This window comes from Passer domesticus, chromosome 11, assembly GCF_036417665.1.
Source record: "Passer domesticus isolate bPasDom1 chromosome 11, bPasDom1.hap1, whole genome shotgun sequence".
NCBI classification, from domain to species: Eukaryota; Metazoa; Chordata; class Aves; order Passeriformes; family Passeridae; genus Passer; species Passer domesticus.
The window spans coordinates 15,508,207-15,535,381 of NC_087484.1; the positions used below are offsets into that span (position 1 = coordinate 15,508,207).

The window sequence follows — 27,175 nt, forward strand, 5'->3', positions numbered from 1 at the left end:
CTCTTCAAATGATATTAAACAATGGTTTGTGTTGGGCTTTTTTGAGGGAGTTTTATTAAAGATACTACACCAAAATCTTGTACTCCATAATATTTTGATCACTCACAGACTAACTTGCTTAAAAATGTAATTTATAGAAAAACATCTGCAAAATTAAATCTAAAAAAAATACATATTACACACTTCTGGACAATCTGCATGTTAGCAAAGAATTCATTTTATTATTCAACCTGAACATATACTTAAACAAGGAACATACTCATGAAACAGGACACACTCCTTGATTATGGCACACCTCAAACTACTTGGACTAAAGGAAAACTAGTGCAATTGTTTAATTGCATCTAACAACAGAACAATAAAAATGACTTTGTATTCCTTTGTTTTTTGTTCTTTTTTTTCCAAACCCATTCCATTTGTTCTCTTCTCCCCACAACAAAACCTCCAGTGGTTAGTCCTGGAGACCTGGACACTGCATGAAGCAGACTCCCCATGGGCTGGTCCATGTTTACACAGAAGCATGCAAAGGAGGATACTGCAGCATTTGCAATGCAAATCTATTAAATACGTTATAAATGAACAAGGTGTCCCTTTAACACTGCAATTCTAGAGCCTTTATCTGTGGTGGAAGTTTCCAGTGTATTCATTTATAAAACAGCATACAATCAGAAACAAACAAGGAATTTTGCAAATTGTTTATGTTTTTAACTAGTAAATCTTTCTGAGAGCTGTGTCTAGCGCCGAAACCAAAGCCAGCTATTGAGTAGCCAGAAAGCTACAGTAATGGAATACATGATCATTTCCCTCTTAGCACGCTCTTTGTTTTCTTCTTCCAGGAGCTGGAGACGGCGATTAAGTTTGATTATCTAAAAACAAATAAAGGCTTTTAATGTTTCAGTACAAGTTGCCACACCTTCTAAAAGCTTCTGAATAACCATGTGAAATTAGTATCTCAAACAGATGGATGTTAAACAGTTGATAATTTGATCTCCTGTCTTCAGTCATAGTGATCAGATCCTGCAGTCCCTATTATTTAGGAGCAGAAATGGAGTCAGATTCTGCAGAGCCCCAGAACAAGACATGGTATGTGAGGGCAGTCCAGCAGGGGCACAGAGAGGAGCCCTTGCCTTGCCTGTTGAGAGTACCTTTGTAGGCATAGAGAAAACCTCCTCCCCATTTCACCACTACAGCTTTGTCCTAATGTTGTCAACTGCTGTGTTGTACATACCTGTCTTCTTAAGGAGGCAGCATCTACGACTGTCATGTCATCTGGAGTTCCCTCGAGCGTCGGATCGAAGGTGGCGAGACTGTATCTAGCAAAGGAAGGAGAGGGCTCAGCTGTGTCAGCCATGCAGACCAGCAAGTACCATATTTCATCAGCATTCTAGTAGATGTATATTTTGATGGTGATGGAGACAAGAATTATAAATTTTTTTTGCAGCTGTTACAGAGTTGCATCTCAATAGGCTCCTAACTGAGTAAAGCACAAACAGATATGAAGTGGTTAAGTGCTTGACTAAATTCGGGTTGATTGCTTTCCACACTCAAAATTCTCCACACAGACAAACTTCTTTCTGACACACAGTTCCTCAAAAGACCATTTCCAGTTAACTGATGCATGAAATCTGAACATTGTCTGACTTAAAGTGCCAAAGCTGCAAGAGACCTGGCCAGAGTAGAAATAACCAGAGTCTTGTGCTCAGTACCTACTTCAATATCCAAAGTGGACACTTACTGAGATTAAGAGGCTCAGTCACATTAATCTCTGTATTTTAGGCAGAGAATCTGGCAAACAAAGCCCAGTGCAGAGTCACTCACTCCTTGCTGAACTTTGTGTGCATTAGAAAGTTTGTTCCAGGGCATTCTCAGTTTTCTGAATGCAGCAATTCAGAAAGAGCATTATTCCAACTCCAGGACAAGTTAAATAAATATAGAACATTTATTATCAGTTTGAAAGTGGCAGCAAGTCTGTACAGGTTTGTATTTTGATCAACCAAGTGCTAGCTCTTAACCAGATTCATTTCCAGCAACTAAACAGGTAAAGCAGTTCCTGGTCCTCCACCTACTCCCGAGCTTCTCACTTTGTGTCTTAAAACCTTGGTTTCCAATATCAGCTCCCCCTGACTTCCATTCTCATAAGGACCTGTGAACAACTGCTGCAAACAGCTTAAATGGAGCAAAATAATGTCAAGGCTACCAAAATCCCAACAAGCACACCTAAAAGATCATTAAGCATTTAATGACAGTTAATTGTCAACTTGAACTAGCAAGAATAGGAGTAGAATTCCTGGAGCTTGCAGAATGCCCTTAAGTGCAGAAAATACTTTTGCACTACAGGTTCTCCCATCACTTTCCTGAAACTTCTCTAGAATGCCCTCAGCTCAAGCAGCCTCTCTTTCTCCCAATAAACTGTCAGGTTTCCATGTATCACTGCCCACTAGTACTTTGTTTCTAATCAAGAACTGCTATTTCTACATGAGAATTGCCCTAGTGTGGACTTCAGTAACAGTGAGATCTTTCAGCTTTGCAAAAAAAAAAAAAAAAAAAAAGGTCTTTGTGTAGCTGTTTTTTTTGGTTATTAGTACATGGTAAAAAAAATAGAAAATTCCACCAGATGTACAGCACAGCTGTCCCTCACCCTCTCCTGGGAAAGGCAGGGAGGGTCAGCATTTCAGTGAGATGCACACGCCTCCCTCCCAGCTGACATTAAATCAAGAAGGTTACCAGCAAAAACCCCCTTGAAATACCTCTTAGACTATTTTAGAATTCTGAGTTAGAGCAGAATCATCTGTTTGAATCCACTTTCTACTTACACACAAATGTAACCTTCATTTCCATGAAACACTGAAGTCTAAAAGGCAAATGGGAAAAATGGATGTGAAAGGACTGTTTTTCCCCCATCATCCTGACCATGGGATTATGTGCCAATCTCTTACTCACTTCCACTGAGATGATGTCAATCTGCCAAGACAACTGCAGTGAAGAGGCTTCCAGCTACAACCAACAATCACAGGCTGACAGCACCTCCAAATTAGGTGAGGTAAAGCCAAATTTTCTAGTAAGCTCCCTATTAAATAGCAAATACTTGAACTATACAGCTGATGTAATGTAAGAGCCTCCCCTCAGGCATTAATCTGAGGCAGAGTTCTGCAGCACATTGTATCTACCAGACAACTGAGATCTGGGCAGGTGACTTGGATGGGGAAGGAATAAAGGCCTGAAATACCTCAAGAGCTGAGAGGCAGCATAAAAATGATCACTGTGCTTTAAAATAACATTGCTGGGAAGAGGGAAATAGAAATTTGAATTTTAGAATTAGTGGATCATGACTAACAAAAAAATGCTCTTTACCTGGCGTTGTCATGATGAGGGTTAGAGGAAGTGGTAGCAGCTGACCCACCACGTAACATTGGCCTACAGCAGGATTTTGTAGATTGAAAGCACAAGACAGAAACAGGAAATGACAAACAAGAGATAAGAGGTAAAACACAAAGATCAAAGGAACATCAAAATACTTCCAGATATACTCTATATTTCAATATAACTTCTATAATTTATTTTGTTGTAAATTGCACTTTCATATTTCTGACATTCAAATTTAATCAACACTGAATGGTTTTGCAGCTAAGACGTGTAAGCAAATTTTTGATGAAGCAGATTTGGAGAAGCTTCATTTACAGAAGACAAACTATTGGAATATAAATTTACCCTTATAAAATAAACATGGAGAACTTCAGGTTAAAAAAAAGAAAATTACCTCCCAAATCTAAAACCTCATCATACCAGGAAATCAATAAATGTACTACACATACTTATAAAAGCCCTTTTAATCATGCTATGCTCCCTGCAGGCAAAGGGGAGATTTGACTTTCCTGTATTCATCTATGCTGGATGTAATTCAGAAAACCTGGGCTGCCAGGGCCATGAGAGCAATCTCTCCAGGAAGAAGTGACTACAGGCTTCAAGCACATGTCTTGAACATCCTTACAAGTGTTGCTCTTTTCTCTTTCTGAGCAGGGAGGAAGAAAAGGTAGAGCTTTTTTAACTGCTGCCACTTTCTAATATACATGAAGTTTGCAAGGAGAAGTTGCTGTACTGCAGCTCACCAGCAGGACCCTCTGACAAGCTGCCACTGTGTTTCCAGTGCCTCTGGTAATGAGGCATTAGGGTTCCACATCACAGGTGTGCAACAAACTCTGCAGGAGCCTAAAATCTCTTCTCAATCTCTTTCATTTTCCCAATGCCAACTGGAGATACTTTTACCATGCATTTAACCCACATATAGTGCAGGCTATAAAACTGAACACAACCTAGGTATGAAAATCTTTACAGCAGGTCCATGTAGGAGGCAGAGCTTTGGTGCCAAGGTGGCTGGGAGAACTAAGACCAGCCAGAACTGTGCAAAATATCACAGACACCAGCTTCACTTCAAAACATCAGGATCTTGGCAAAATCTGCTACCTGATACTATTTATTGGGACCAGGTCCTAGTCTAGTTACCTCTGTAAGTGCACACCACAATGTTCTCCTTGCTAGCACTTAGGCCAGCATGATTTGTTTTACAAAACAGAAAGCTCCATTTCAGATACATGCAGTATATGAATGTTCTTACCTAAATGTACAAGGTCTCACAGAAAGTTATTAAAAAAAAAAAAGCTATTCCTAACCAGGGAAGTAATTCAGCTGGTCTAAAATCTCTGACAGATGCCACAACTAAATGCTTTCAGACAGTGTAAGAAATCAAGCAAACAGCAGCTATGGAGAAGATCACAGAATTTCTCTGAGAACTTCAGTCACCTGTAACTAACTGGCAGAAATGTGAATGCCAGTGCCAGTGCCCAGCAGCACTTCCCACACCATCTGACACAGGACAACATTTGGATTCTGTGTCATGAGAACAACATTCTCAAGTGCTCTCTGAGTTCAGCCTCTGTGCTATCTTTTGGCAAAGTTTTACAGCTGTTGTGGAATTTATCAATCCTAATTCACAACTACCCTTCCCAAGGAAAGCCACGGGCTTGGAGACAGCTGAGGGCTACAGCAAGGCACAAACCCAGAGCACTCTGAGATCTGTGCAAGTCAGCAACTCAAACTAAAGTCTCTGATCCTACTTCCAGGCTGTTAAGATGCTGCAGGTGATTTCTTCCTTTTCTTTACAGTTCACTTTTTATTTCATTACCGATGGACCCAAAAGGAATACCACAATATTGCTCCACCTCTTCTACTTGCTTGTTTTTTGTATGTACAGAGAATTGATTACATTGATCACAGTGGCCTCATAACTGAGAACCTTACCCCAAAATTAGCAGTAAGTTTTTTGGTAAATGCAGAATTTACAAATATAATATAGGCAAGACATTAAATGCATGGCCTTCTTTAAAAAAAAAAAGTGTACATTAGAACTTTGAATTTTCTGGCTACTTCTGTCAATTCCATCCTAAACACTAGTGCATGATCAGAAGAAGCCATAACACTAAGGTCATGTGCACTCCCTGCAAACACAACAGCAACCTCAAACTTGAAGGGAATGCTCAGGAATACAATTTAATACCAGTGGGAAATCAGGCAGTTAGGCAAGGAACACCTGAACCTGGTCTGTCTCCTGCTGCTTCCACAGTGAGGATGCGACCCTAAACACACAGTCTGGGAGGAAAACAACAGGAGGTGGACAATTGAAGAACCTGGGTCGAGTTTCCACCATTCCTGTGCCTGTGAACAGGGGGCTGTGGCCAGCACACACTCCTTGCTCAGCAGCTGTGTTCAGCCCTGGCTGTCCTTTAAAACACCTCTGCAAGTGTCTGCAAGGCCCTAAGAATGGGCAGTAGGACAAAGGGATGTGCTCCAGACAAGAGCTGGGTGAGCTCCTCAAGTACAGACAGGACTGGCTGGCTCCAGCTGCCCCCCTTGCCTGTCAGTGCTGCCAGCAGCTCCTCCAGCACAGCAAAGCTGCCTTTCCCAGTCTCCCTCACAGCTGCACACCCACCTCACCTCCCTCTGAACCGTCACTACCCCAGAGCAGAGGGTACCCCATCAGCCCTTTTTGATGGTCTTAACTGACTTCCCATTTTATTTCTATGATGAAAAATATCTTTAATTTTCTCAATATTAAAAAATGACCTTATAAAATCTCAGGATATGACTATGTGGGTGAAGTTTGGCATTTAAAAAGGACAGTGTTTTTTTAAAAAAGGGCTATCCTAAGGAAAAGGAATTATAAATTGCCATACTCTTTCCTCCTAAATAAAATGTACTGACTCAAGAGATGAGTCAATTTAGATAAAGTACAGATTTCAAAACAAGTCTATGCAGATATGAAATTGTCTCTTTTTCCTGCATTTAAGACATCACTAAAATCTCCTTAAATGCATGGAGTTTTGGGGGCCTTGTTTGTTTGGCTGGTTTGTTTTCACATTTTCTTCTGCTGCCTAGAGCATAAAAGATCAGTCTTTAAAGGACACTAGGGGTAGGCCCTACAGCCATTCCACAGAAATTGAAACAGAAAAATGGTTAGAACTAGAAACCAAAACTGACCTATTGTCCTTGTCCAAGCTGAAGGAAATGCAAGAGTAAACAGTGATCATTAAATTGTGGCTCATTTAAATAATCCTGTATGTGAGCAGTGCTGGCTGAGCTAGGCACAACTCATTATCTGCAGCAGTACCATCAGCACCTACCGTTAGCAGTTTTAGTAGATTGGAAAATGTTTTGGGGGAAAAAAAAAGAAGAAGCTATAAAACAAGTTAAAAATATTTTCAGTGAGTAACACACAGCCAGATCTTGTTAGTTTTAAAAGATGTCTTCAAGTATTAAGCATAAAATGTTAAAATAGGTAAGGCTTTGAGAAAGAAAACACATTACACAGAGCAAAAGAACAGAGTGCAGGTTTAGAGCAATTTAAAATGAATAATATTTTGCAACCATGCAAGTGGATCATCCAAATTTCACATTCCCACGCCAGCTGTAATGGTGGGTGTCTAAACACCCAGCCACAAAGAATACACTTTCACCTTATTGAAAAGTTCAATATTTTAGCACCTGTTTATTCATAGGTGACTAGAAACAGGTTTCCCATTCCTTCTAGGAAGATCAGTAAGAACACCTCCAAAATTAACTCAGACCAGGATGAGTAACACAGCTTTTGAAGTATTCAGAATCCTAGAATTTTTCTGATAATTGAACTAAGTTGAAAGTGTATGTTTATGGATTTGTTTTCCAGAATCCAAGAAAACACAGGCAAGAACATGCATAAGAGAAGCCAGGAATAAAACCTGTTAGCTTCACAGCAGACTGGGAAAAGGGCTACAGTTCCAATCTATATTTTAACAAGGGCTCTTGGCACAAGATCCTTAAGTGCTACTGTTTATAGACAGTACAATTTCTTCTTATCTGGGACCTTTAATTTGGCAAAGCAAATTTATAATTGTATAATTTCAATATTGATAAGGGAAAAAAGTATTGATGCCCAACTGTTGATAGATAGGCATCAAAATTTTAACAGCTACAGCTTGGCATTTCACATTAAATAATTCATTAGTTAAGCACCAACCTGCAGTATTTCAAGGGACTCTATGCAGCTGATTTTGTTTGTTTTTCTGAGTCCCACTTTAAGAACAAAAAGGCCAAAAATGCTGGAGTTCTTTACAATTCAGGAATGTTAATATGGGCATTTATATATTGTCAGGTCAGCAAACATGGTGAGCTACAGGAGGTGCCAGTTTGGAAAGTGACTGCAAACACACAGACAATCACAGTAAGATTGGCTTGATAGTCACATTTCATTACCAAAACAACTAGAAAGCAAATAATTTAAACTTCGCACTACACACAGTAAGTGTGCAGCTAAGATAAGATAGCAGAGGCACATGGCAAACTTCAAAGAACTTGCTAGCACAGGCCACACTGAAGGGCTGCAGGAGAAATGAGCAGTTCCTCCCAGTGTTCAATTATTTCCACTAATTCAACCTCCTGGCAAGCCCTGGGGATCTGAGCTAGCCCTACACTGGAGACTGTGTGCAATTGTTACCTGAACTTCTGTGCTGGCATACAAATAACCTGGAAATTGTTTTTAGTAAATGAATATTGCCACTGTTAGTCTTTAGGAATGTTTCTATAGTATTAAACATGCTATTCTTGGAATGCTTCCAAATCCCAAATCCAGACAGTCTAAGGATACACCAAGTGAGCAAGACTCCACTGAAGAGAATGGAAATAACTATACAGGGATTGCCATGAGGCTTGTTCTGGTTTATTACTCAACAAGTGTCAGGTAATCCATAAAATCAGAGACAGCAATAATCAGAGGAGCAACCAACTCCCCAGTGTCCCCTGCCTTTCCTGCTCTCTGCATCCAGGGTGGCCACCATCAGTCATGTGGCCACCAGAGAGAATCATTCCCAATATAAACCATAAGAGTTTCAAGCCTTGACACATTATCAAAGTAGTCTACAATGCCTTTTAATATTCTACCCTGTTTCTGCATATTTTTAATGCTTTATGACATCATCAACCCAATCTTATTGATTTGCACCACTGCTCACCAACAGAAAAGCAGAAGACAAGGTTGTAAATCTGCAGGCTCAGGGTCAGGTATTAATTGCAGAATACACTGATAACCTTGGACCAGCAAACCCCTTGCAGCCATAGGCTAACCCTTCCTATAAAGATTTTTATTTGGAAGGAAACCAAAACAATCCTATAATTGAAACAGAAGCATTTTGAAATGTGAATTTTGGACATTTAAATTGCTTATGAATAGTGAAAGCAAAGGAAAGCAAAAGCAAAAAATTTCATCTCGTTGTATAAACAGAAACCAAACTCCACTAAAAAGGAGAAAAGAAAAACAAAGCAGCAGAAGCTGGCAGAACCAGTGACAACCAATCACCTGCGGTTTTCATCCAGCACATCCAAGACCTGCTGGTAAGCCCTACGAGTGGAAGACTGGATAAACGACAAAATGCCACGAGCAGAGTAAAGATTAATTCCATCTTCAGGTAACATATTGGGAGGACAGACACGAGCCTGTTGCAGTGATGGGGTCACACTGTTTGTACAAGCATAGTAAATGAAGAGAGAAACACTGGAGTCAGATTTTAAATGACAAAAAGCTTTTCAGATAGACACCATTCCAAAATGCTTATTGCTTGCTTTTGGATTACCCTTCTCCCACCACTGTAAGGTAACAATCCCAAATTTGAGCAGTGTGGGGATTATGTGCTGCATTTACATTTGTTCATCACAAACACACACAGGTAGCAATAAGGACACAGTTTTGATCTGTTATACAAGTTATTCCTAGAAAGTGCTTGTACAGCTAAATCTGTACCTGCTGAAGTCTGTGCTCAAGTCCCCACTTGACATCAATGAGAGTTTTTACCATCACTGGCATTTTAAGAAAATCCTACACATCATCTCTTTTCAAAACACAAGCCTTTTTCAATAAGAAGAATCTCACACAGAACCCCTTCAACAAATTTTTTGGAAGCTGTGATCAAGACAGTATTTTGATTTGCACATGAACAAGTTTAAAGGCAAACTGCAACAAATTCCAAAAATAGTACAAAATTCACATCCCAGTGACAATGAATTACATGCTCCAACTTGTTGACTAGGATGCAAAAAATATTATTTAAAATATGCAGGACTGGACTTCAAACATGGCCATTATACCAAACTTGTTTATCAGAGAGAAAATAGCTTTGATAAACTGCCTATGATTTGCTTATGTTTCTTTACATTCAAAGCAACTTCATTCACTTTTCCTGCACACAGTAAGAATTTTTTTTTAATCTAGAAACTTTATTAGAGGTGAGATGCTTTTTTAGTAGAAATTAATTTGTGTTAACTTAATGTAAATATTAACACACATGCAAACAAGTGCAAGCCACTGTACTCTTTAAATCTTGGGTTAGTTTTTATTCTGAGATTAGCACCCATAATTCAACACATTTCCTTGTCACTTGTGCTTTGCTACAACAGCTTTGGATTTAAAATGTCAATCTTTTTGACCTTGGCATTTTAATAAAACATTAATGCTGAGTACTTGGAAATTGGTTTGATATTTGGCTAATCTCTAGCTGGGTCAGAATTCTGTGGCTACTCTTACTTTGAACAGAGCTGCTCTGCACATGGCTGGCAGCAAGATCACAAAACTGAGTGGGACAGAAAGTTCCATTGAACAGACTGAATCAAAGAATGTTACACCAAAAATGTCACCTCTCCCACAGCAGAGCTCAGCCATCCTGGGCTGCAAGGGACATTCACAGACTGCATTTCAATAAATATCTGGTTGCTTCCTTGCAGCTTTTATTATTTTCCCACACTTGTAGAATCCACCTTTCTTCTATATTTATATTTTGTAATCAATTTTGTAGTGGTCACACCCACACATTTCACTTTGGAATTGCACTAGAAACGCCAATATTCAGCAGAAAAAACATCAAGCAGCAGGGGAAAATTCAAAATATTGCCACTAAAATGAATTTATCAGAATTTTTACTCCTTGTAGATTTGCTGGATTGAGGCAAATGAAGGAAGAATTAAGACTTGCAATCACAGTATATTTTACATTAAAACTAATTTCTCCTGTACATAACTTCAGAGATGTGCACAACAGGGTGAAAGACAACTAAATAAAAAAAAGGTAGCAAATAATATTTAAACATATTGCAAAACAGAAAAAATTGTGGAATTCCTGTTGTCCAGAATGGTATTAGTATAAATACTACAATAATGATTTTTGCATACAAAGATTTCTGTATACTAAAAAGATTCTAAAAAATTAAAAAGCAGAACAAAAAACCCCAGTTTTAACTAGAATTAAGTTACATGTGCTGATTAAATTCAAAGTTATATAATAAGGAAAAAATCAAAAAACAAGAATAATTCTATAAAGGGCACAAAGGCCATGACTGTGGGGTGGAGAGAGAAGCAAAACTTTCCTTTTTCAGGATTTGAAATTGCTGTCCTGTAAGCATCTGGCAGTCCTTTGGACGATATCAGAGACCATGGAGAAGAAATATTATGAAGCAATTACCTGATACACAAATCAACCCAGATAACAAAAGAGAAAAAAATCTCTGCCATAAGGAAATTCTCTAATGTGTAATATGAGCACTTATCATTAGACATTGTGGCTATCCCCCCTTCCCCCCTCCATTTTCAGTGAAATGGTCCTAGTTGTAGGTGTAATTTTGTTTCTCATCTCTGAAAAGAATTCTTACATACAGCTCCATGCACTGTAACCTCCCTGGTTACAGACACCAATTCCAGAGCTTGGAACCAAAACAGAATGAAATTACAGACATTACTCTGAGAGAGTACAGCAGCATTTTGATATATGCAGTTTTTAGCTTAGCAGCAATCTCCCCTAAATCTTGTCAAAGCATTTGTGGTGTACCCAGGCTTCATTTCAGGTATTTCTCTGACTTGCAGTTCTGGCAGTGTTAAATGAGAGGTAAATTTAAATTCACTTTCAATTCAAGCACACAGACAGACATGTTAACCATCACCTTTTCCTCCATGACTTGCAAGAAGAACAGAATTTCTCAAACTGTGAAATTGAACTCTCTAGAAAGATGTGTTATTCTAAGGAAAAGGCTGGAGCAAAAAGAAAATTAAGTGCTGCCCACTTTTCCATGCACTCTTGGTGGTTTGGTGATTTCCAGCAGAGAAATGGAATCCTTGCATTCAGCATTGGCTGGCAATGACCAACAAACAGGTTTGTTTCTCCAGCTACACAAGCCAAAGAACGGAGTGTCAAACAAATTAAAGCTATTTTGAAATTTAATTGTCCCTTGGCTATCAGGTGTTTTTCCCTGTGCTTTTTACAGAGGGGAAACAATTTGGCCAAGTTTGAGAAACCCTGAAGCAAAATTAGAAACCACACATTCAGTGTAGATGTTTCAGATTTTATGTTCTAAACTACAGGTCAGAATATTAGTATTGCTGAGAGCTACAGAATTACACAATCTTGCTTTTCATATAGCAGGGAAGGTTCAGGCTTACGTGCAATCCTTAGTCGAAAGAGGTGACTGGAACCGTGGCATTTTATTTCTTGGGACAGTATCTGATCTGTGCCACCTTGAATAATAATTGTAATCTCTTAAGTAAGCATCCTTGCAAAAAGAGGGATTGTAATTTAGAGAGCTGTCATTATTGATACACAGACAGTTATGGCACCAGCAGGTACTTGTTAGTCCCAGGATTTCTAAGAGCATTAGAGAATTACTGACCAGTGAAGCTCAGCTGCCAAAAAAATCCTCAGAAGTGTCTCTGCATGCAACTGGATGACAAGAAGAGAAAGACAATGGAAGAGAAACCACTACTTATACATGTCAAGAACACCATGGTGGGGAGCCGAGCCAACTCTCACTTGAACCATCTATCCCAGAATGTTTGATTTTGTCACTTTCTAAGTCAAGCCTTGGAATTTCACAGAGTACATCTGAATATTTTGTCCAAGGAGGACAACAGTGTCGTAGACTAAAACTTGAGAACTGTAGTCATATTTTGAAAACAAAGGTTTTAAAAGGCAGTGCTCCAAGCACCTCTTCAATCCTCATCACAGCATCTGAGCAGCCCACGTGGACTTCCTTTTCTATTTGAAGATGTGAACTGAACCAAAGCACAAAAACAATGAGCTGATTTTTGTCAGGGTGGAGCACCACAGCATTTGTTAGTGCAGAAGTGCACTATTTTTTCAGCCAACAACACTGGATATAAGAACTTTAGGAGCAGCTAGTTTCTTGTATTCTTGTAATGAACTGGAAAATTAGTATTTCCAGATGGTAAAGGAATTCCAAGGTGATAAAAATGAGGCAAAAGCTGCACAATTATGTTTTCTGTAGTGCAAGGAATAGATTTACATGAAACTTGTAATTTTTTTGCAGTTTACACTTTATGTTCTGAGGGCTTAAACTGTCAGGAAACAAGAACCAAGAGATTACTTTTTCATTAAGTACAGAAGGTCTGGAATTCCTGTATTTGTGGGAGCCACAGAGGTTCCACTGTGACCATGGTGTTTTTACAATCTGAATTTCTAGAACATTCTCCTGAGAGGTAGTTGGGTACAAAGTCACATTCTCCACTTGGAGAGTGCCAAAACCCAGATGATGGACAAATGTCAGACTCAGCATCAGAGTCCCATAGGACGTTCAAAGTGATTTCTTTCTTTGGATCTTATTGAATCAGAAGAAGCAATTGTGACAGAGAAAGAAGCCATTTCTAGGAACCTCCGTGATTTCAAAGCAGATGATCCAACACTAGACACAGCATAACTGCTGTCATAAGAAAACAGCCACCTGGGAGAACAAGAGAAAAATGAAGCTCTGCTAAAATACATTATCTGCAGGTCAGAAGTGCAGAATACTGCAATGAAGAAGGATCTCTTCCACATGGGCAGTAGAGAATACAGATCTGAAGGCTCAGTATCATCTAGCTGTTATTTATCTTACAGGCAAGAGAAGAGATCCTGGATCAATCAAAAAGATACAACAGAAGGTGCTTGGCATTGGAATTATGATTTATTTGACAGACCCTATCAAGCACTAGTGTGGGTATCAAGAAGGAAAACTAATCTGTAGATGTGTAATAATTTCCTGGCTTTTGTAAATGATAAACTGAGTCATGCCAGTGGCCAGTCAGATGTTCCTTGGTCACAGGCTTTTTAAATTGATAGGATTCCAGGTGCTTATTGTATTGCTAAGCCTCTGAAGGATTGATAGTAGATGACAGCAAACAACATTCAGACCATGTAAAGCCAGTAATTCTATATATAACTACTGAGTGACAGCAAAGCACATGGGTGAATTTTACAGATTTAGGATTTTCAAACTCAAGAAGTCCAGATGTGAGAACTCTGACAGAACTACAGGCAGAGCTGATCTTACTGTTTTCTCACATGGCTGGCATGGCCCATGACTTTTGGAAGACTAAACTAACACAGGGATCAAGTGTAAAGCAATTTCAAGATATGGCAAGAATTTCTTTACCAACTGCTTTTTCCTTTTAAGTGCAGTACATCAAAGACTGGCAAAGTAGAGCTGGCAGCATCAAAGGGAGAAATATTTCCACAGGAAGCTCCCATCACATGAAGACCATGGTACTCCAGCATGTACCATGCCCAAACTGCCAGATGGGCATGAGAAAGCCATTCTAAAGTGGCATGATAGTGTGTGCAGTCCAACAGGACATTACTGGATAAATGACACCACAGGGAACTTGGACACTGAGGAGGCTGACAGAACACCCAGAGACTGAGCTGGTCAGGCACTTAAAGATGGGAATCTGAGTTTTGCCAGTGCAGTAAATGTGTGTGACTCTGCAGACCTGAGCAACTAGACATGTGCAATCTACAAACTTGTATGAACCCAAAGTCTGATCAAATAACAAGGGGAAGATATGAAACAGAATTTCCATGAATATCTGGAAGAGAAGGAGAAGTGTAACATGTCTGGAACATGCATCAGAGTACATTTAATTTTAGCCAAATTCACAGGTGGACAGATATGTGGTACACACAGTACCTCCTGGTGCCCCTGATGTCAATAAAGGAAACAGACATTTCTAGGGCATACTTCACTTGATCGACTTTGGACTAAAAATAGGTAGATCCTAAGTGGGCTATGCACTTATTTCCTTCAGTTACTGAAAATTAAGTTTGATGGTGATCTAGCAATAGTGTTATACAATCTACATTGGGACAGATGAATCCCATCCTTCAAATCTTAAATTTAAAGCCTTTTCTAAGGCAAGTATTCCTTATGGCCGCTGTATTAAAATTCACACATAAAAGATTCCTAAGTGTTATATTGCAAAACCAGTTATTTCCAGGTGGAGAGATGCTGTCACTCAGAATAAGCCATGATTAATCCAAGACTATCATATATAATAAAAATTTACAGACATGTATGTCTTCAGAAGTGCAACCTTGGATGGTAAGAACAGATGAAGTTTCCAATTCTAAGTGCTCCTTGCCATTTTGGTTAGAAAAGATTAAAATATATATACCCACAGATTCCAATACATGAAGTACAGTGACACTACAGAAAAATTACTTATTCTACTATTTATGAGAAAATAAAAGTATTTCTTCTCTGATTAATGAAATTCATTATAATATTAACAGTGGGAGAACTGGGAACATTTTGATGCACAATGAATGTCGTTTCCTGAAAAGTCAGGGGGGAAAAAATATTGTACCAACTCAGAAACTGAAAAATCTCCTGAAATAACAATTCCTGGTAAGGGGTGAAACCAGCTGTGAGCCCACAAACACTTCCACCCATCCACTGCAAGAAGTCACCTCCCTAAACAAAACCCACAGAAGAGAAGAAAAAGGCTGGTGTTATAACAGTTAAATGATGTTCTTGCCACAACACACGAAACATTAGCTGGGAAAAGCAGGTAAGGAGGAGGTAAGGAAGGAAGGCAGGGTGTCCCAAAGCGGCAGCAGGGGCCCTGCAGGGGGCTGCACTCACATGGAGTCGTTGCGGGCCAGCTGCCCGTTGTGCCGCGTGGCGTTCTCGCTCATGGAGCGCTCTCTCTTCAGCCTTCCCACCGAGCGCACCTGCAGCACGGAGCAGAGCACACGTAAAAGCCAGAGAGCTCCAGCACACAGCACTGGGCCCTCCTGCAGGACTGTCACTCACATCTGCCCTCACATACTAAGGCACACTTTCAGGGGTTTCACAGTGATTAGGAGGAAAACAGCTAATGCCAGATGTGATGCTGGTATGTGTAGAATCAAGCTCCAAACTGTTGTTACCTATCTGTGTGACCTGATGTCAAAATTACAAACCAACAGAATTTTCAATATTCTCTGGAGATACTCAAAGCCCTCTGGACACAATCCTGAGTAACATGCTCTAGGATGACCCTGCTGAGGGAGGCTGGACTAGATCAACTCCAGTGACCCCCTTCCAGTCTTACCCATTCTGGGATTACTTTCCATCACCAGAGATAAATATATTTCTATTGTATTTTATAAGCCTATAGAATATGCAGCTTCATAAATAATTTTCCATTTTTAAAGCTTTAGTTGCCATTATTCACCTGGATGCCAATGTTATACCACTATTTGAAGTTGGTTTTTTTCAGAGTTCTGTTAAAACTCATTAATTCTTTGTGGTATATTATCTGGCCATGAAGTCCAGAAGTCAACCACATACATTATAATGTATTACTATATACAATACAAGAATCTTATATTTTTCTGGTACTCTATAAATCAAAAAAACCTTACAGCTTTCTCTTCATCACAAAGGGTTTTTTGTTAGAAATATTTTGAGTAGTTCTAATTATGACTTTATTTTTGTAAGTAGTGAGTAAGCTTGCTGAGCATGGCAATTCCAGGCCATCTGCCACTTCAAAGTCTAAACAGAACTACTATAGTGCTAATAAAAATACTTTTGTATTTTCCCAACATATGTCACCACCAAGTTAATCTGCATCACAGTAGAGAAATCATTGGTCATTTTACTTTCTTTAGAAGAATGCTTCTCATCTAAGGAAAAAGCAAAATAAGTACTGGCCTCTTCACTTTGAGGTGTCTGCTGTGGAGGTTTTTCTAGGTCCAAAAAATCTAGCGGTCGATCACTAAGAGAAATAACACGGGGAGGAGTTTTCAATGCCAGTGGTTTGAATGGAGTAGACTGAAGAATGTCAAGGTCTGCTGGTCTGGAAAATGGAATGTCTTCACTATTACCTGCAAGAACATCAATTGTCAATAGAAAGCAAATTGTTCTGAGGCCTGAAGGCCAGTGCTTAAAGTTCAAAAGGACATCACAGCAGTAACTTCTCCTGCCTATGCCAAGTGATGAAGTATAACCTCTTTAACAGGTCTTGTATGTTAAAAACTACTGTTGAAGTGCTCATAAAGACCATATTGACACTTATTTGAGCAGTTTCTCTGAGGACAATGACCCTGAGTAACCCTGAACCACATCAACTGTTATGCAGGTGAGAGCACTCAAGTCACAGTCCTATCAGTGTCTTTGACTTTGACATCAAAGCATAAAATAAATGCATGTCACACATTTTGCAAACTCTTAGACATTCAGCAGTTCTGGATTTGTCACTGTGAAGCCCATGACCACAAATACTAAAGTAATATTGATGGAGTCCACTCATAATAGACAGATTCTTGAAAAAATTAGGACTCTGATTAAAATCAAAACCATTTTGCATGACAAATATAAAGTCTATCCCTAAAATTTGTTACAGTTACTTTAGCTTACAGTTAATTACTAAAAATTGGGTGTAGATCAATAAACAGTAATTTTTTCTCCAAAAATAGCACAGTAAGATGAAACATCAGTGATTAAACCTTCTGTTCATAATTAATTCATCAGCTGTCTCCATTATAAGCTACACCAAAACTATTCATGAAACATTTTCAGACCTTAAAAAACTTCCCAAATTAAAGAGCTTTAACTGTTTAAACACCAGAAAGCATCTTACAGATTATTCTTTTAAAAATGACATATCAATATATTTTTTTTCCATCCAGGAACATAGGGAACTAATTTAACTTTTCACCCGCACTGCGATGCAGACCCACCTGCCACTACAATCCGCTCTGGAACCTGCATCGTTACACTGGCATTTGGGAATCCTTCCTGGCTGACCTTGTCCAGGTCAGAGTTCTGAGGAGCCACCTTGAGCTTCTCGGGGACCCTCATGCGCTGGCTGATGCCCTCGGTGTATTCCATCTCGTACTGCAGCCGGTTCATCTCGGCCATCTCGGCAGCCGGCGACGGGAACGCCGCCCCGCTCATCCTGCCAAGGCAACCCACACTCAGACACGGACACGGACACAGCAGGAGGAGGGACAGGAGATGCTCTGCTCACACTACCAGGGAAGTGGGAGATAATAACTGAAGAGTTATTAAAGGAACAAACTGCGCAGTAAAATGCATAGGAAGGGCAGTCACAAAGTGCTGAGAGGTGCAGGCAATGAGAGAAGAACAAAGTGAAACTGTAGACAATGCTCAAATTGAGGGTTCTCAAATTGAGCCATGACAAATTAAAAAAAAACAAACAACAAACCAACCTGGAAATTCTGCAGGTAAGGTACTATTCCTGTACTGGCTGACAGAAATAGAAACATAAACAAACACATCAAAGAATCGGTAGGATTGGTAGGAAATTATTCAGGATTGGTGAGAAGTCTAAATTACTGATTTGCATTTACAGAAATCCAGTATATTTGAGTTGAGAAAATGGCTGAAGTCTCATAAAACTGCATTTTGAGGCATGGGAAGACAGAAAAGACACAGCCTGGGCAGAAGCCTCCTGCTCAGTGTCAGTCACCCAGATCTTACAAGGACAAAGTTCCTCATCAACAGCCTGTCAAATCAGCTTGAAAACTGAGAATATTCATAACCCTTCCCAAGTGCAGCAATTCTTTAAATTTCTCACTTCTATATTTTTCTGTAAATTAACATCATACTTTTGTGGAACTGACACAAGATGAGGAGCAGACAGAATAAGACTTTATTTAAACTTAAAAGCATTTGCCAATACTTTATATATACATTTTCCTAGAAAAGCAGTGGAATTTCAAATGAAACAGTGAACGAGTTCCCTAGAAACTGGGCTGTGAGAAACTTACAAATGCAATTGCTGGGAGCTGTGTCAAAGACCAAGGTAACTGGGAGTCTGAAGTTAGATTTAGGGTCGAGAGAAAAAGCAATCCTAGAGCTGTGCCTGGGGGTGGCTGGAAAGGGACCTCAGAGAGCTGGGAGAGCTGATTACCTGGGCAGTGGCCAGTGGACCTGGCTGATGGCTCAGACCCAGATAATGGCCACGGGCTCGGATAAGAGACACTGCATTTGGAGAGGGGCTGGAAAGGGGCTCCCAGATGAAACACTGAGCTGCAAGAACAGGCAGGGAAACTTTTCATCCGTAGGGGCTTGTCAACAGCTCACACTGAGATGATGGTTTTTTAGGGTTGGAATAGGAAAACAAAGTTTCTAGACAGATATATACATGCACAACATGTAAACATAGCTTACATTGGCAAAGCTGCCTATGCAAAGCATGGCTTAGTCCAGCACAAAATCTACGAGTGGTGTTGCTTAAGTAGGTCCCTAAATGAAGTAATCCACCCTGGCAAAAAGGCAGGGTTTGCCACTAAAATTGCAACTACATTCCTTTACTATTTTTGGCAGCAAGGCCACGTCTGTCGCTGCGTGTGCACTCTGCTGAGCTGAACGTGCAGAACGCAGAGCAGCCACGGCAGGTGAGCCAGCCCAAACCCTCCCTCCCACCATCCCACAGTACTTCCACACTGACCAAGAAACCTTGAATAACCCTCACCAATGGACAGGAGCACAGAGAAGGGTCTGGACTGTGTAACACATGAATGCACACACACTGAGTGTGACCACCTGGCAGTCCATCCTCGGTGTTATGTGCAAGGCTCTCTATCACCACGGATCAAATAAAGTATCTCAATAATCTCCAAGTGTCACTGTAGCACAGCAGGAGAACAGGTGAGCAGGGAGCAGGCTAAAAGGTCACTGTGTAACCTTAAAAAAGGTCTGTGTAAACTTTAAAATAATTCATTTTAAAGGAAATACTTGAAGTGCTGCACATTTAATCCACCTGTATTAACTATCACTGTTTGTATCAAGTGAAAGAAAGTGAAACAACCCATTTAACTAGGAATAAACACTTTAGAGCAGTTCAAGAGGTGCTTAAGCATCTGTCACTTCAAAAATGTTAACCTTTTCACATGGAGTTTTTTCATCCCTGCCCTTTGATTTTACAGATTAGATTTGCCCCTCTTACAATACATTGGCTCGATCAGCCAGTGACACAAACAAAATACACAGCCATCTGAGACTTCCACATTCCAAAAGGTGCCTTTCATTTCAAACATTGTGATCAGTAAAGCATTTCCCAATCTCCTAAAAATCATAATGTCACCAGAGAGACCGAATTTTAAGAACTTACAGTAGCCAGAGTATTGACTGGCAACAGCTTTAAGCGCACTTGCTGCTCACATGTGACAAAAGGTGTTTTCCTGCTTCGCTCTCATTTGGAAACACCTGGCTGGCTCCAAGTTCAGTGATCAAGTATCCCTGCCCTGCAGCAGTGTTTCCACCACAGCTTGGTGACGCTTTTGGACACAACTCTGCTTGCACAACAACTGCTTTCCAGCTGCAAGGCAAAACCTACACCAAGCCAGGCAGCAGCAGAAAGTATTCATAAACTAAATAGCAGCGTGTGGGTTTAGCAGCGCTTGCCAAGGCCCTACAGATGCAAAACCTCAATATCTTCCTACTCTTGTCTACTTTGTGTCATCAAGAACTGGATTTGCTGTCAAAGTGATTTCAAATTTTAGTCCTTTTTACAACAGAACAGCACAACAAGAAACAGTGAGATCTCAGCAGGAGATAAAACCTTTTAACGAAGTTTCTGAACAAAACAAAGTTATGTTTTCTGCAATGTCCTTGTTATACAAAGCATTTTACAGAAAGCATTAATAATAAATCAGGAGACTGAGGATTTTAAAATTGACATTTACAGAACTAAGTACCTCTTAAAAAGGCATGATGATAGAACTCTGAGAATGATAAGACAATAAAAATCCAATAATAAATACAGGACAAATAGAGAACAGCTGAAGTGCAAATGAGTATCAACAACATTTAACAAAAAAAAAGGAAGGAAGGAGAAATTCAGAGGATGATAAGGCAAGAGAGAACAAGAAAAGGTTATATGTTCAGAAAGACACAGGAGTACCTCCTTCTCCTAAACAAGAACAGAAGAGATGAGGATAAAGCAATGCATACAAATGTGAGGCATGACTTTGGCAGCATTTTGCCCATAATCAGACACTGGCCATATCTGTGGGGCAACCAGCAATGTTGTGCACGGTGTGGGGCCCCAGATACAAGATGAGCTCTGGTAACAGTATAGCTCTGCCAGCACTGAGCTCAGAGAGGTTTCACACCAAACTGCAGCTCCTCCAGCTCCATTACTGCCTGTTCCTGAGCTGGCCACTTCACAGATCCTCTGTCCATGTGCACATAAGCTACAAAGCGTTCCCTTGGCAAGCACCCAGTTATCCCTGGACAAGGAAAAGGGGGAAGAGGAAGACTGAGAGCAAAGTTGAGAATGCGAATTAAGGACCCGAAAGACCTTATTCTGGGGCCCTGTAAGTGTCAGAACACAGATCAGAGAGGCCCTGAACTCACGGAGGGGGGAGAGGAGCACCAGGTGCAGGCTCGGAGCCGCTCTGCAGAGCACTGACAGGAGCTGAACTCAGACACTGCGCTGCTCCCTCGCCTCAGCGCTGGGAGGACATCGAAATGTACCTGTGACACACCAGCCAGGCTACACGACCACAAAGCGCTGGGTTCTCTCACGTTTGTTTTACTCCAGCAGAATGCTTTAACACAAAATACTTTAATTTTTTTTTAAATAAGAAAAGAAAAATACTGGGAAACGTTAGAAGAAGAACGTCACTCTGACAACCATTTTTCTGGAACACCCAACTATTCACTGCGCGGTGGCGGCATTGAAAGCGGTCGGGAATTCAGGGGGTGTGGGCGCTTCCCTCCCTTCACGGGGGTCGTCACGGCGGCCCAGCCGATAACGCCCGGGGGATTGATTGGGGAGCTCGCGGCTGTCCCGGGCGGGCGCAGCCCCCGGCCCGGGCTCCGCTCCCTGCGCCGAGCGCGACCCGGCAGCGACCCACAGCCCGAGGGGCCCGGCCGGGGCACTGCTGGCAGCCGGGGCGGGCCCTGAGGGGCCGGGGCTGAGCGGACACGCGGGGAGCGGGGCACACACGGGCTGAGGGGCTGCGAGCGCGCCGAAGGGCCGGCTGCGGCCCCGCGGGCAGGCCGAGCGCTCCGAGCGGAACTGGGGCCGCTGCTGCCAGGCCCGGCGGTCCGTACTCACCCGTGCGGCGGAAGGAGGCGGGGGAGCGCTGCCAGCCCAGCCCGGCCCGGCCGGGAGCGCGTCAGGCACCGCGGCACCGCACCGCGCTCCGCGCGTCAGCCGCCAAACGCGGCCTGGCGTGTCCCCATCGGCCTTCCGTAAGGGCCGCGAGTCACGTGACCGAAGACGGGCGGAAGCGGCTCTCACCGGTGCCTCACGTGTGAGGGAGGCGGGGGTAGCCATCTTTAGTGAGGGCAGGCGTGCGCGGCGCATGCGCGTTGGGGTGCCTGGCAAGGTGACCCGCGGCGCGGGCGCGGCGGGCGGCGGTGGCGCTGCCCGGCCCTGCCCAGCCCGGCCCAGCACTGCCCAGCCCGGCCCTGCCCAGCCCTGCCCGGCCCAGCACTGCCCTGCCGGAGAGCCGCGCTCTGTGCCCGCACACGGAGCGCTGCCCTGAGCCCCGTGCGCGGCCGGCGTGGCCGGGTGTGCTGAGCTGCGGCACGGGCAGGAGCCGGGGCAGTGCCGGGCCCTGAGCGCTGCCCCGGGGCGGCCCCGCTCGCTCGGCCCTGCCCGGCCCGCAGCCATCGCCGCCCCACACGCGGGTGACAGCCGTGCCCGCTGACCCGCAGCTCGCCCAGCAGGGATAGAGCCTTCCAAGGGCAGCATAGCTGACCCTTCCCGACACTGGTTATCAGCGAACCCAGGGGCTGCTGCATGGCCTAACTCAATTCTCCAGCTCCGCACAGGAAAACACAATGAAAGATGCTGTTGTGTCTAGGAGGTGCTTTTTAAAAAGAAGAAAGCAGGCTCAGAGCTTTCTCTATCTTTGGATTTATGAGTACAATGTTTTGGAGGTCAGAAGGTGTAGCAGTTCCACCACAGAAGCATGTATTGATCAAAGGCTTGCAACTTGCTAATTCAGCTCTTCACAAATATCAACAGAGCTGTTTTACATAGGCCAGTGGTCAGAAATATGATCCCCTACTAAACAGAAGCTGTCTAACATTGAGAAAGATACAGTAGTTGCCTTAAGATCTTATATTTTATTTCAAGGTGGCCAAATAGAAGATCAAACTATCCCAAGCACATTTTACAGGGCAATCCTCATAATTCTATATATGGAGTCTCTCAATTTTAACTCTTCTTAGCGTTTTATAAATTATCAAAAGGATTTAGTATTTAAAATAAAATCAAACAAGAAAACCACAAAGCAATTATTGTCTAAAAACTTGTTCTTCAAGCGCACTCCTGTGATTCCCCATATGTAATTTTATGTTGAGATCAGTTTCGTGACTGGTTTTGTTCCATTGAATATATGACTATGTTAATAAATTGTTGTTAATAAATTCAGTGGCCACAGACAAGTCACTGGAGTTGTTTTGAGTCACAGGAAATCCTCCAGTAAAGCTCCACTGGGGATTTTAGCATAGTATCACATTATGAATTACCATTAGAGGGGCACAACTGCCCTTGGCCCCTGTCTTCTGTCCCAGCTCAAAAAGAATTGTCTCTCAGGAGGTTCTTTCCCTTTTTTGCATTGTGTACAGGTCCTTGCACAAGTAACTTTCTTTGACAGTTTGAATATTTTGCTGCAAATATCCTTGATTTTCAGATCAGTGATTTAAAAGGCTATCTTTAAGCATGTTGCATACAACAAAGTTCTGCTGGTTTGTCTTCTTTATTTTCGTGCTGAACTCTTGGTAATTTTAGGTTGTGCCATTTTCTTTAAGCACACTCTGTACCAAGCATCATACAGCCACTCACTCCCCACTTCCCACCTCACCTTGGCATGGGAGGAGAATCAAGAAAATAAAATAGAACTCATGTTGAGGTAAAAGCGGTTTTATAATTGAAACAAAGTAGTGATAATAATAATACTGTTAAATGTAATAAAAAGGAGGAGCTAAAACCCAAGTAAGACAAGTGATGACAATGCAGTTGCTCACCCCTGCTGCCCAATGCCATGCTGGTCCCTCCCTGACCCACCATCAGCCTCCCCTTTGTAGGTAATTTGCCCAGTCCATAGACTGGTATGACATTCTATGGTGTGGAATTGCCAGTTCAGGGCCTCTGTCCCAGCTGTGCTTCCTCCCACATTTCTGTGCCTCTCCTCACGGGCACACCATGGGACACTGAAAAGTCCTTGACTGAAACACTACTGAGCAACAACCATCAGTGTGTTGGCAATATAAGTTATCAGTTAGCAATGTAAACTCTCATACTGCATCCAGAACAGCCCTGAACCAGCTGATAAGAAGGAAAACCTCAGCTTATCACAGCATCCTGTGTAGGAATATATGTGGGAAGAAAGCTGGTATGCACAGACCCAGCTTGGCTATTTACACTCAAGTCCTAAACTTGCAGTGTGGTCCAGGTCAGAGGGAGCAAGGTCTTTCTGAGGACAAACCCTACCCCCTATGTTTTAATCCCAAACCCCTTTTTTTTTGTATGCCCAGGTAGTGGACAAGAGCATTAGTACTGGAAAGGGAAACAAAAAAAGCCAACATGGAAATGGGTATTTTATTTAGTCAAAATATCTTTATTTGGCTGTATTTAGCAGAATACAGCCCCCATTATTTGCTCATTGTTCCCAATTTCTCATGCATCCATTCTTTCAGTACAATATATTAACAGCTTGCACCTCATCAGCACTTTGCAGTTAAGGCTCACAAAGCATTCACAGACAGCAGTTAACTAATCCTCACAACAACCATTAGCAGTAGGGAAGTAAAATAATTTGCAGCTGCAGTGAGAAGTTAACATCAACTTTTCCCAAGTTTTTCTTTGATTTCCAGTGTCTAGCTTGTATTATGCCAGGCTTGACAAACATGTGTCCCTGCAGTTGTATTTCATGCTTTTGAAAGAAAGACTCACTTTGAGCACTCATAATCTAGAGCTATTTATCAACATCTTTCTTTAGTAACTTTTGAAGGCCACAAAAAAAGTGAGCAGCAGAATCCAAAACTAGGAACAAGGCATAACTTCCAGTTATATGCTATACTATGAGACATAATTCTCTGTAACTTACCTTTGGACTTAAAAGCCACAATCCGTTCCCTTCTCCTTACACATTTTTCTCTACTGGACACACTTCCAGCAGACTTCAGCCTCAGGTACTCACATTTGCATTTTACTAGCTAGTTTTATGTGGAAGTCTCCACAGTCATCAATTCTATGTTTGGATGACTGCAACGAGCATTAATGAAAGAAAGAAACCACCAGCACCCCAACAACCTACCAAGCAACAGGTGTGGACTTTGAGTATTTAAAGCAAACCTCAGAGTTTATGGAACAGTCTAGTATGGGATTGTTTTAGGGAGGATAACCTCAGCCCCAGGCTTGATTCAAATCAAAGACTAACAATTAACTGGACATTAATACCTCTTATCAGTAGTGCATCTGCAAAGAGATTCTTCATTAAACCCTGTAAATTCACAGTTATACCTTGCAAACAGAATTACTATGACTGTTCAAGCAAACCATTTTAAAACATCCATTCAGTTCATATAAATGGTATCTTCATGTTAGCTCCATCATAAGAAACTGGCATGGAACACAGACAAAACCTTTCCTTAGTTAGGTTAACACTGAAAATTCAAAGTCTGACAAACACGATGCAAGTAGTTTAACAGAAACAAGATAAAATTTCACTGGCTTAAAAAAAACATCTAAATGAGAAATCCTGGTTATTTCACTGAATTGCTAGACCCTACATTTAAAATGGTGCATTTACAGAACTATTCAGATGAATTAGGCTTCTTCACTAAATACTGAAATTCTGATAAGTTGTGCAAGTATTAAAAAACATTAACATTTTAAATGTTAACATTACAATTTTAAATAGCCTTGCAAGTGCAATGTTATAAATACTTTTAAAAAAACCTCAGAGCTACAAATTTATATAATTTATATGAGCAAATGAAAGTGCTTTTCAAGTATTTATGTTCATTTACAGTTGGATTCACTTGTATATAAGTCAGTGCTTAGATGGTACAATTTAAATATCAGTCTTTTTTAAAATTCTGGATGCATACATTTATCTGGATGGACTAAATGGTTTCATTTGCAGATGTATGCTAAATATTTAAATACATAATACAATTTGTGATAAATATTTAAATATGAAATACTGTAAAATGGAAGTATTATAGATTTTGTTAAGAATCACATCCTGATGGGTGTGTGATAACCTGATAATGCCATGGGAGCCCTTGAGCCATACAGTAATTGTTAATTCTAACAAAATCCCAAATTACCTGATAAATAGTTTTTCTTCAGGAGAGACAAAAGCATGTGATCATTATAGAGTCCAAATACTGCCAAAATGAAGAACTCAAAGAATGCATGATCAATGTCGAAAGCCATGGAATCTAAAGAAAACTTCCCAACACTTCCTTCAGTCAGCCTTAGCCACAGTCACCCTGGAGCACACAGGCAGTGCCTGCCCAGTGCCTGCTGTTGCTCCCTCTCTGGCCAGTCAAGCACCATTTTCATCACAGTGGTACAAAAACCTTTGTATTCCTGTTTGCCAGCCAGAGGAAGGGTGAGGTGCGTGGGGAGATATTTGTTTATTAGACAAGAAAACCAAACCAAAACAACTCTTAATGAATCATTATATAGTTAAAAGTGCACTGAAATATTTCCTATTGAACCCTATCTCTCCTAAGTGCCAGACTGTCATCTTAAATGATATCCACTTGGAACACTGACCATAGGTAAGCTGATACAGGAGTGTTTAGGTTGTCTTGCTGTTTGAAAAGCACATGACACAAGGCAGCATTGACATCTTTCATTAAAGATCTGGTGATGCTCTGGTTTTATGGTGAAGATGCAGCTCAGAAATGACAAGGTTCAGCAGATGCCCCTGCAGATGCCATTATAAGCTTCCTCCAACAAAGTGCTTTGTCATTTGCCAAAGACAAAAGTCAAACTGTTGCCCTACCTCACCACAGTGCTGCACTGACAATTAAAAAAATTATTTCCAGATGCAGCAGGACTTCAATAAATTATAGCTCTTCAGAGTTAGGCAATTCTTGGTAACAAATCAGTTTCATGTTCTGTGAGGAGTGGCCACCATTTAGATTGGTCTCTTCATGCAGACCTGACAACGACTGATGATATTCTCTAGTTGTCCTGCTTTCAAAGTCTGTGGCACAGGTCTCCTAGAAGAAAAAACACAAACATTCAGTTTTTTTCTTTAAAAAACAGGGAGAAACAAGACTTTGGATATAGAATTACTGACAACAACCTTGAAATTCTTGGCTCAAACATCTGTGTGCTACAAAATGAC

At 41.2% G+C, this 27,175-nt stretch overlaps 2 protein-coding genes across 11 annotated transcripts in view; both read right to left on the reverse strand.

The window, feature by feature from the left end:
• Window positions 1–199: 199 nt before the first annotated feature.
• Window positions 200–22,069, reverse strand: MFF (mitochondrial fission factor). Of its 8 annotated transcripts, XM_064385917.1 has the most exons (10): window positions 21,910–22,069; window positions 17,558–17,775; window positions 16,530–16,702; window positions 15,477–15,565; window positions 12,004–12,078; window positions 8,882–9,040; window positions 6,532–6,549; window positions 3,352–3,414; window positions 1,229–1,313; window positions 200–866 (listed from the first exon to the last, which is right to left on the reverse strand). In XM_064385917.1, exons 2-10 carry the CDS (start codon window positions 17,772–17,774, stop codon window positions 735–737), a joined length of 1,011 nt encoding a protein of 336 aa, XP_064241987.1. In that variant the 5' UTR covers window position 17,775; window positions 21,910–22,069; the 3' UTR covers window positions 200–734. The 8 variants fall into 8 exon arrangements, with proteins under 8 accessions (XP_064241987.1, XP_064241989.1, XP_064241988.1 ...); XM_064385919.1 differs by lacking the exon at window positions 12,004–12,078; XM_064385918.1 differs by lacking the exon at window positions 6,532–6,549.
• A 2,334-nt stretch (window positions 22,070–24,403) lies between these two features.
• The window catches only part of COL4A3 (collagen type IV alpha 3 chain), a 57,990-nt gene continuing 55,218 nt past the window's right edge, over window positions 24,404–27,175 (reverse strand). For all 3 annotated transcript variants that reach the window (XM_064385934.1, XM_064385933.1, XM_064385935.1), the window contains one exon: window positions 24,404–27,047. In XM_064385934.1, coding sequence (XP_064242004.1) covers window positions 26,963–27,047 — 85 coding nt within the window. In that variant the 3' untranslated portion in view covers window positions 24,404–26,962. The remainder of the gene's footprint in view (window positions 27,048–27,175) is intronic.